At 35.7% G+C, this 11,014-nt stretch overlaps 1 protein-coding gene and 3 long non-coding RNA genes across 5 annotated transcripts; 2 read left to right on the forward strand and 2 right to left on the reverse strand.

The window, feature by feature from the left end:
* LOC147920693 (uncharacterized) lies at positions 1-3,802 on the reverse strand. Its single transcript, XR_015591706.1, has 2 exons — positions 2,602-3,802; positions 1-2,474 (listed from the first exon to the last, which is right to left on the reverse strand). It is a non-coding gene; the product is annotated as an uncharacterized LOC147920693 (long non-coding RNA).
* Positions 3,803-4,178: 376 nt separating this feature from the next.
* LOC104766935 (uncharacterized) lies at positions 4,179-4,989 on the forward strand. Of its 2 annotated transcripts, none has more exons than XR_015591732.1 (4): positions 4,179-4,411; positions 4,486-4,520; positions 4,617-4,752; positions 4,872-4,989. It is a non-coding gene; the product is annotated as an uncharacterized LOC104766935 (long non-coding RNA). The 2 variants fall into 2 exon arrangements; XR_764154.2 differs by having other exon boundaries at positions 4,629-4,752.
* Positions 4,990-5,526: 537 nt separating this feature from the next.
* Positions 5,527-6,768, reverse strand: LOC147920694 (uncharacterized). Its single transcript, XR_015591733.1, has 3 exons — positions 6,118-6,768; positions 5,944-6,011; positions 5,527-5,804 (listed from the first exon to the last, which is right to left on the reverse strand). It is a non-coding gene; the product is annotated as an uncharacterized LOC147920694 (long non-coding RNA).
* Positions 6,769-7,930: 1,162 nt separating this feature from the next.
* LOC104766934 (bifunctional dihydrofolate reductase-thymidylate synthase 1) lies at positions 7,931-11,014 on the forward strand. Its single transcript, XM_010490908.3, has 10 exons — positions 7,931-8,293; positions 8,411-8,895; positions 8,993-9,374; positions 9,459-9,503; positions 9,614-9,679; positions 9,789-9,850; positions 9,938-10,012; positions 10,099-10,264; positions 10,340-10,570; positions 10,665-11,014. The coding sequence occupies exons 2-10, from the start codon at positions 8,471-8,473 to the stop codon at positions 10,773-10,775; spliced, it is 1,563 nt and encodes a 520-aa protein (XP_010489210.2). The 5' UTR covers positions 7,931-8,293; positions 8,411-8,470; the 3' UTR covers positions 10,776-11,014.

An 11,014-nucleotide genomic window follows, 5' to 3' on the forward strand; every position in this document is an offset into this window, starting at 1 on the left:
TTAAGTTTTTATTATTTTTCTTCTTCCATTGATGAACTTTAAATATGATGTTTTTTTTTTTAAACCAAACATTAAATAAATTAAAAGATAACTCCAAGATTGGTTGCCCAAACACGAGGGTAAGAGTTTACAAAAAAAAGTTTCAGAAATTAACGATCTTGAAGAACGAGCAAGACAATCTTCCTTGACGTTGGACACACGAAGAATCCTGGTCGAGGTGAAGGAAGGGAAGGAAGAACGGAGCAAAGAGAAATCTTCCAGCAGGTTCGAGAAAGCGGGCCAATCATCGGGCAACTGCACCATTGCAACTAACTATGCACAATCCGTCTCATAGGCATGACAGTCAACCCCAGCCGCCAACAGAGATTCCATAGCCCAGATAAGAGCTTGTAACTCTGCATGTAGTGGGGTTGGGCCACGTCGTTGACTTCATGCTCCCAGGAGAAGTGTCGAATCTTCACCATTACAATACCACCAACCCAGACCCTAAAAAGGATCCGAACCTTTCCATGAACCATCAACCTGACAGTGTGGAAATGAATCCCTCTCCTCCAAAAGAGGCGGAGGATGCAGATATCTCCTCGAAAAAGATTTGGCCTCCTCCCACAGTAATTTATCATTATTCGTCTGATTTAAAATATCACTTGGTTTGGCCTCTGTTCCCTGACCTTCTTATTCCTATCTTTCCAAACTGACCATAAAATCCAGGGAAGACGGACAGCTATATCAGTTACTCCCAATTGGCATGAAGCCCGCCACAAAAATAAAATCTAAATTTGCATAAATTGAGGCATATGGAAAGCCTTCAGGATCTAAAGATAGTTGGGACAATTCCCATATATTTTGCGAACGAGGACACTTAAAGAGAGCGTGATTTATAGATTCTGTCGCAGAATCACATCGTTTGCAAAGAGTATCACAGCGAACACCCCGATGCGCGAGCTGTTCCAGTACCGGGAGAGTACCAGAAGCAACCTGCCAGAAAAAGTGTTGAACCTTCGGGGGAACCTCAAGTTTCCACGATTGAGCTCAAAGAGCCACGCACGTAGGCCCGTATTCCACTTCTGCAATTAATTCACGGGCTAAACGATAGCCTGATTTCACTGAATACTTCTCCGACTTAGTGAAGTCTCATACTAATTGATCTAGTTTATAGAATTTACTGACCGTCATACTCTGAATAATCGGTATATCCACCAGATCAAAAAAATACTCTAATATGGGTAAATTCCAGTCCTTCGTAATCGGATTAATTAAGTGGTTAACCATCAAGCTCGGGAGCAACCACCGCCCCGACCATTAGCTGGTCTTGGCCGGACATCTAGTAACCACGGATCCCGCCATACTGAGATAGAACGGCATGAGCCTACCGCCCACCTCGCTTCTTGTTCCACCATTTCCTTAGTAGAATAGATACTCCTCCACGCAAAGGAAGGATTATTTGGTTTTTTGGCCAATAGAGGATGTTTATTCCTAAAATGTCGATCTCTCATCACCCGAGCCATTAAGGATGTCGGATAATGAATTAGCCGCCAAAACTGTTTAGCCAGCATGGCATCATTAAATTGTTCCAGAGCTCGGAAACCTAGACCCCCTTCGAACTTATCTTTACACAGTTTATCCCAAACTATCCAGTGCATACCAGGGGCCTTATCGTTAGCCTTCCACCAAAAGGTGGAAGTTGCACCCGTTAGTTTAGACGTCAGCTCCTGCGGTATTTATAACACGGCATAACATGGGAGGGAAGTGCTAACGCCACTGATTTAATCATAATTTCCTTTTCGCCTTTCGATAAATAATTTGCAGACCAACCATTTACTCGGTCATCCAACCGATCCTTCACATAGCTAAAAACCTTAGTTTTCGAACCCTGAAGGTGGAACCAAATAAGTGCCCATACCGCCTTCTTTGGAAATACCAATAACTGATATTATTTGAGATAGTATCTCAGGTGGAACCTTCTTACCAAACATAATAGAAGATTTCTCCAGGTTAACCTCTTGCCTAGATGCTTTACCGTAATTACCTATTATTTCCATTACCTTCCGGCATTCAGTCGCTTCAGCCTTACAAAAAAACAGACTGTCATCAGCGAACAACAAATGTGAAACAGTGGGGCTATCTCGAGCGATTATGATACCCGTCAAGTTCTTCTCCTGTTCAGCCTTTTTATTATTTGCTATCAAAACCTCTGTGCAAAGTATGAACAAATACAATGACAAAGGATCCCCTTGACGTAAGCCCCTCTGTGGAATAATAGAACCCCTAGGCTGACCATTCATAAGAACTTGATACGATACAAAAGAAACACACCACATGATCCACGAAATCCATTTCTGATCAAATCATAATTTAACCAAAACCTCCTCCAAGAAATTCCATTCAACCCGATCATAAGCCTTACTCATATCTGTTTTGAAGGCCAGGAACTCCGAATTACACTGTCGGTTAGTATTGAGCCCATGAAACATCTCCTGAGCAACAAGAATATTATCCGTAATTAGACGACCAGAAATAAAAGCCGACTGAGTCTCTGACCAAGAGAGGCAGGACTCGTCGTAACCGGAAGCACAAAACTTTAGAGATAAATTTGCAACTCACATTTCAAAGACTAATTGGCCTAAACTCCGCCATTCGCTGTGGTCGTTCAACTTTAGGAATGAGATAGATATTCGTCTCATTTAAACGAAGATCGAAACTACCCGTTCGAAAAAACTCTCTAACGAGAGCCACCAAATCCCCTTTTAAAGAAGACCAGAATCGTTGAAAGATACCGTCATGACCTGGAGCCTTCTCTGGATGCATAGCAAATAAAGCCTTTCGGACTTCCGCTTCAGTAATGTCCCTAGTAAGATCTCTGTTTATCCTGTCCTTAATAAGAGGGTTTATTTCCTGAAGCATCTCGGAAATACCCCTACCATCCAAATTCTTAAAAAGATCCTCAAAGTATTTAGTAGCAATATGCTCCATACCCGAGGGAGATTCGTTCCAGACATTATCAGCATTAAATAAACCAATAATCCTATTTCTCATCGGCCTCTATTTAGTAGAGGCGTGGAAATATTTAGTATTTTTGTCCCCAACCCTTAACCAAAATTTCCTGATTTTTTGTTGCCAGTATATTTCCTCATCACGATACGCCTCTTTTAATTTCCTCTCAATACCCCGAATTTCTGCCTGAGAAATCAAATCATCCATTTTCGCCTCTTGCAAAGCCGACTTCAAGAAAGAAACAGCTGAGGGACCAGAACTAATATTATTCTTTCGCCCCCACGAAATCGAATTCCGGCAATTCCTAATCTTATCCACAAAACCTGGGATCCGAAAGTTTTTTGTTTGATTCCAATTGAATCGACCGCACCTGTTATACCCTCTTTACCCAACCAGTGCTTATCAAAACGGAATTGTCTATGCCGTCTCCTAACCGTCTTTAAATATGATTTCTTAAAAATAACAAAACATAATTTATATAAATTTGTTTGTGACATTTCGTAAAGGAAGAGCAGATGAGTTTGATTCTCCTTCATGTCACTTCTTCCAAAATTGTTGCTCCTTCCCTGCCTTTCGCCAACTGTTTTTTTTCTTTTGGTTGAAGCAACTGGACTAGTAGAGTCTGATTCTTCATAATCATAACCCCACAAATAAATCAGAAAATAGTTAAAAATATGCTTATTGACCTCCACAAAATTGTTAAAAATATGCTCATTGATCTCCACAAATTTTTTTAATAGATTTTGGTTATTAAATAAAATTTGACCCCTATCAAAACAAATCCTACCTTAATTTTATCAAATCCTATCTTAATTTTATTTTAAATTAATATATTCAATTTATAAGAAATAATTATGAAAATATCTCAAAATGTTATAAAATCAGTATCTTATTATATAAAGTATGGTTTCAAAATTTACTAACTCACCAGATCGTGACATGTGTCAATTTCAAAAGTTACTAATTCACCAGATTGTGACAAGTTACAATTTCAAAAGTTACTAACTCATAAAATCGTGACAAGTGTCAATTTTACACAAATTTCTAATTTTAAAAGAAAAAGAAACTTTAAAAAATAAAAAAATAAAGAAAAAAAACAATCTACGTTATATTGAATTATTGGCCTAATCCTAAAAGAAAAAGAATTTAAATATAAATATATGTAGTCTCTTGTATCTTTGTCATATATATAGAGAGAGGAAGAGGTCATTCCAATGTATCCAACTCAGTTAGAATTTTCAAACATGAGCATTAGAGATGGAAACCAAAACTGTGAAAAGAACGAAAAGTCAGCCAACAAAAGGAATGGAACTATAATAGTGATCAGATTGTTATGATGGAGAAAGCGCTCATAGATGAACCTCATATGCGGCTGAAACGAGCTACAATAGAGGCATGGGTCAACAAACTAAATCCATGCGTAAGTATAAAAATCATATTCAACTTCACATATATATTTTTCATCATTGACTAATATTATTTTACAAAATATAGGGACCCCAGATTACAACTATGCAACTAAGAAAATGGTAACAAATTTAACTTTTTGCATTTTTAATTTTCCAAAATAGTTATAAATAGCAAACATTCAAACCCATCAAATTTAACCACATATATCTTGGAAGGAAATCTTACAGAAAAAGGATAATTGAAGATATTTTTATGGCAATCCATCTACTAGAGGATGTATTGTTAAAAATCAAGATAATTGTGCTCTAAACCAAAAATGAAGATGTCCCGGGAAGAAAACGTCAAACAAACGTGATAATAATTATATTCTATATTATGAAATTCAATATTCTTTACTATAATAATTATACAATTAAATAAAATTGCATAAAATTATATTATTTTATAAAAGTGTATGGTTCTTTGTTCAGAAAACAATAAAGGAGAAGACAATCACTTAGTGACATGTAATTATTGTGAGACTTTGGTGTGAAAGTTTGAAAGTGTTAAACAAAGTGGAAAAGAGTTGAATTTTTTGATTTGATGTCAACAAGGACGAATTGTGCTGCAACTATCTCGACAATCTCCAACTTACTTAGATAACTTATTATCACGGTCAACATCGTTTCAGAACAATATACGAGTATATAATTCAATGCTTGCTTTTACATCAATGGGTGGAAATTGATTACGATATCAATTCAGGAAATGGTCCTTTCACTTTTTGTATGCATGGTCAAAATTACCACAAAATTGGATCTCTACTACCAGTCGAAGGGGATCTACCACGTTTTGCACAGCTATACATATAGGATACCGCTCACTACAAAATTGTCTTAATGCACTTGCCAAAAGAAAAAATAATGAGTTAAATGAAACTGTTCTCAGCGAATTGATTGAAATGTTTGACAAATACAACGAGTTAGCTAAAAGGTTCAGAATTGCTAGAGATAGATAAGGATCCTGAATAATTGAAGAATAATTAATCAGATTAATCAAAAATAAAAAACGTGGTAGACAATTTGACCTTCCACAAGGAGACGAGATAATTGGACTTATTATGGGTGACATGTCTATTCCAAATTGTGAGAGAAATATAATGGTGCATCCAAAAATGAACAAACCACAATACATCAGCTATTTACATCCATCGTACATGTATCTACAATATCTTTTATTGTTTCCATATGGTTAACAAGGTTATATGGAATGAACCTTTCCATATAGAGAAGGATATACTACGAAAAAATCATATATTACAATATGAGAGTATTTTGTATACCAAATACATTCAAGATTGACATCTTCAGGAACAATAATTTGTTCAGGCCGTCTTTTCCATCAATACGTGGTTGATGCATACACTGTTATTGAGCAAGAACATATGAACTTTTATCAGTATAACCAGAAAAAAACTTAGAGCAGATCTTTACAATAATGTATGTGATGAAGTTGAACAAGGCGCTGCAGATTCAAAAAAACTAGGTCAAGAAATAATTTTACCATCTTTGTTCACAGGTGGACCGCGATACATGGTAGAGAATTATCGAGACGCAATGACAATATGTAGACTGTATGGAAATCCAGACTTTTTCATTATTAGAACAGCAAATTCAAAATGGGAAGAAGTGAACGAACATATTAAAAAGAAGGGAAATGAGTATGCAAATAACAGACCTGATATTGAATGTAGTGTATTTAAAATGAAATGGGAAGAACTTCTTAAAGACCTACAAGATGGAGTCTTTTTCGGCCTTATTACAGCAGGTAGAAATATAATTTATTACCAGATATTATCTTTTGTTATATTTGATAAAGATGCAGAAAAAATCACTAGAACAACTGTAAAAATCGTAAGAGCTATAAATTATAGAATTTTTTTTTGTCAACACTGAGTCGACAAGGCCCGATTCATAGCCAATCCCTACTACGCGGGATAAGGCGACTTAGTGGATTCGAACTCCAGTGGAATCGGTCGCAGAGGTGGTGCTGTAACCACTTGACTAAAGACACTTCCATTATAGAAAATTGTTTTATTGTATGAATTAATATATTTAGACCTAAAATTCAATTAACTATTATTATGTTGTTCATATAGATAAAAATTAATTTGGGTGAAAAAGAACTAGAAGACGTTCCCACATGTGTGCATTCAATTGTTGGAAATACTTATTTGTTCGAGATTCAAGTTAAAATTTTTGATTTTGATGCATCACATCAAACTTTTACATTCTTCAAACGATGAAAATTACGGAACAAAACGTGAAATCCGTAACGAATATCAAGAACCAATTGATGATCAACGAAAGAAACCAAGAATTAAGGAATAAATTTGATTTTTATTTTTTTTATAAATCTATGCATAAAGTTAGATTTTTATACAGTTATTTTAATTTGGTTTAACTCATCTTTAAGATATGTTTATTTTTATTATACCAAATAAAATAAGTGATACAAAAGTTTGGATTTCATAAATGTTAGGTTAATAATTATTTAAAGATTTTTTTATTTAATAATTATCATAATAATTAACTGATAATAAATTATTTTAATTAAAAGTAATATTAACATATATGTAATTTTAAAACAAGCATACATAAACATTGCACACATCACTAAAAATATAAGTGAAATTAAATGAACTCTAATGAGTTGAAATTTTAGACCCTAATGAGTTGATGGGTTAAATAAGTTGATGATTAAATGAGTTCATGACTCAAATGAGTTTGGTTATAATGGGTTTATGAGTTAACCACTAACCCATCAATTTCTCTATTATCAACCTAATATCATCAACATCATCATACTATCATCATCATCAACCTACCATCATCATATCAACATCATCATACTATCATCATCATCAACATTGTCATATTATCATCATCATCATACCTTCATAATCATATTAACATCACCATCATCATATCAATATATATCATAGTCAACAGCATGGTGTCATCATCATCATCTTATAATTTTTCCGCTCAAATTGCAAACCCACAATTTCCCGCAAAAATTTTGAACTTATAATTTTCCCTCCAAAAACAAAAATCCGCAATTTACCTGCCAAAACGTAAATCCGCAATTTTCCCGCAAAAAATGCAAACCCATAAATTTTCCGCCAAAATGCAAACTCGCAATTTTTCCACCAAAATACAAATCCGTAAATTTTTTTTGTCAAAAAACCCAAACCCATAAATTTTCCGCCAAAAACGCGAACCTGTAATTTTCCCGTCAGAAACGCAAACTCAGAATTTTCCGCCAAAATCCCAAACCTACAATTTTCCTGTCAAAAATGCAAAACCAGATTTTTCCTCTATAATTTTCCAATAAAAAGTTATGTGATGGTGATAATGATGATAATAGTAAAAATAATAATAAAAATTAATTATAATTATTTTATATTAAATATTAGTTAATTTATATTATAGTTGATTAATCTAATTATTTATCTAACTCATTTAACTAAATGTATTCGTCCATTAATCCAACTCAATTGTTAAATGACTCAATCCATTTAACTTTTAACTAATTGGATAATCAGTTGCGTTAACCATTTTGACATTCTTAAGTAAACTGTTTTGACATTCTTAAGTAAACTGTATACAAATTTCGACAAACAGAAATAATGTTTACGCAAAAGTTTTAAGAATCGGCGTTTCCCTCTATTCTCTCCCGCTTATCCTCTCTCTCTTCTTCTGTCCTTTTCAACCAAAACCCCCCCCAAAAAAAAAAAGGTAAAGCTTTACCAACTTTATCCTGATTTCGTCTTTTCTTCTTCGATTTCGATAAATCCCTTCTGGGGTATTTGCTCAATCCCTCAAAGATTCTTCCTTTCGCCTTTAAATCGGTCAGTACTGATCTCATCTCCATACCCTTTTTTTTTTGCTTACCGTCTTCGCTCGTCGTTGAAAATTTCGATTCTTGAATTTGTTTTAATTTTTGTGTGTTATAATTTATCTCTCAGTCCCGAAGACGGCTTTGTAATCTCTTTCGCAATTCATCATCAAAGGTTTCGATTTCGACCATGGAAACAACGACTCTCGTTAGCAACGACACCACCGTCATGGCTGCTACAGAGCCTCAAAGGACTTACCAAGTTGTTGTTGCTGCGACTAAAGAAATGGGTATTGGTAAAGATGGGAAATTGCCATGGAATTTGCCTACGGATCTCAAGTTCTTCAAGGACATCACTCTAACAACGTCTGATTCCTCTAAAAAAAATGCTGTTGTGATGGGTAGAAAGACTTGGGAGTCTATTCCAATTAAGCATAGGCCGCTTTCGGGTCGTCTTAACGTTGTTCTGACTCGCTCTGGTGGGTTTGATATTGCCAATACTGAGAATGTTGTCACTTGCAGTAGTGTAGATTCTGCTCTTGATTTGTTAGCTTTACCGCCGTATTGTTTGTCTATTGAGAGGGTGTTTGTTATAGGAGGTGGTGACATATTGAGGTAATGTGTTGTTGTCTCTGTCTCATCCCTCTTTTTGCTGGATTCTCTTAGTCCTAGTTGTTGCAACTAACTGTTTGATTTGGTTGTATTTGTGTAGGGAAGCATTGAACAGGCCTAGTTGTGATGCTATCCATTTAACTGAGATTGATACTAGTATTGACTGTGATACGTTTATACCTGGGATTGATGCTTCTGTTTATCAGCCTTGGTATTCGTCGTTTCCAGTTACTGAAAATGGTCTGAGGTTTTGCTTCACGAGTTTTGTCCGAGTGAAAAGTTCTGCTGATGAATCCTCTGATGAAAGAAATGACTCACAGTCTCTTCAGTTTGATGGGAAGAAGTTTTCATTTCTTCCTAAGATGGTTTTTGATCAGCATGAGGAGTTTCGGTATTTGAATATGGTTGAAGATATTATCTCTAATGGCAACGTAAAGAATGATAGGACCGGGACTGGTACATTATCGAAATTTGGTTGCCAGGTGATGTGAAAAAGCTTTATATGTGTTCAAACTTTCTGGTTGGTTAGTAAGGTTACATCATCTCACATTTTCTTTTTAACACAGATGAAATTCAATTTACGAAGAAGTTTTCCACTTCTGACAACAAAGGTATGCTCACTTTGTCTTCTGTTGTATTTTGGTGGTTTTAATTTGGTGGCAGTTGCATATCTACACTATCTCATATTCAAACTCACGCTCTCTTTGCATCTTTTGTGTAGAGAGTTTTCTGGAGAGGTGTTGTTGAGGAACTTCTATGGTTTATAAGCGGTTCAACCAGTGCAAAGGTAAAACAGAGATATTCTATCACCATGATTAAGCCAGTCAGTCTCTGCTGTTCTCTAAAACTATACAAATGAATTAGGTAGTTCTCTGATAGGCTTTATACATGGGCAGGTCCTTCAGGAGAAAGGTATCCATATATGGGATGGGAATGCGTCAAGAGAGTATCTTGATGGGTATGGTTATTAACCGGCATTATCCTTGCGGTAAATGAAAATCTGATGTTGATGGACTTCTCGCTTATTTATCTACCGTAATTTCAGTATCGGTCTGAAAGAGAGAGAGGAAGGTGACCTTGGACCTGTATACGGATTTCAATGGAGACACTTTGGTGCTAAGTCAGTAACATATTTATGCACATTTTGGCTTTTTGTTCTGTTTGGATGGATTTCTTTTGGTGAAACATCTCTCTCTTGTTTTACAGGTACACAGATATGCATGCTGATTATACCGGTCAAGGATTTGATCAACTCTTAGATGTAATTGACAAAATCAAGAACAATCCTGATGATCGTCGTATCATAATGTCAGCTTGGAATCCTTCTGATCTCAAGATGATGGCACTTCCTCCATGCCATATGTTTGCACAAGTAATTCTACTTTATTGCTAATACCTTTGTTTCGTTACAATGAGTTTGATTTTTTTATTACTCTTTTCTTTGCAGTTCTATGTGGCAGAAGGGGAACTCTCGTGTCAAATGTATCAGCGTTCAGCAGACATGGGACTTGGTGTGCCGTTTAACATTGCGTCCTACTCTCTTCTTACTTGCATGCTCGCTCACGTGTGCAATCTTGTTCCTGGTGATTTTATCCATGTTATAGGGGATGCTCATGTGTACAGAACTCATGTGAGGCCTCTGCAAGAGCAACTTCAGAATCCACCAAAACCTTTTCCAGTAAGTATAGCTAGCAACGATCATTACATAGGAATGTATTTTTCATCTATCCTTACTGTGTTTTTATATTCTGCCATGGCCTTTATTACTGCAGGTTTTGAAGATAAACCCAGAGAAGAAACAAATTGATTCTTTTGTGGCTGCTGACTTTGACCTCATAGGCTATGATCCTCACAAGAAGATAGAGATGAAAATGGCGGTTTAGTTCTCATCTCTTACTGGGATACAACCAAAAGAGGAGACTACTAATTTACAGAAAGCTTCTCTTTTTTTCTGTACTTTGGGTCTGGGGATGTAAAGTTTAATACTGAATCAGCTGAATGACCCTCAATGTCTCGACTCAAATACCCTTTTGTGGGTGATATAACTTAACCCTAAAATGTATTGGAATCCTTTAGTTCCACAGGGTTCTAAGGTGATTTAAGAGTTTAAACTTCAGAACCA

The sequence above is a fragment of the Camelina sativa genome, chromosome 19 (genome assembly GCF_030686135.1).
Source record: "Camelina sativa cultivar CO46 ecotype springtype chromosome 19, ASM3068613v1".
NCBI lineage: Eukaryota > Viridiplantae > Streptophyta > Magnoliopsida > Brassicales > Brassicaceae > Camelina > Camelina sativa.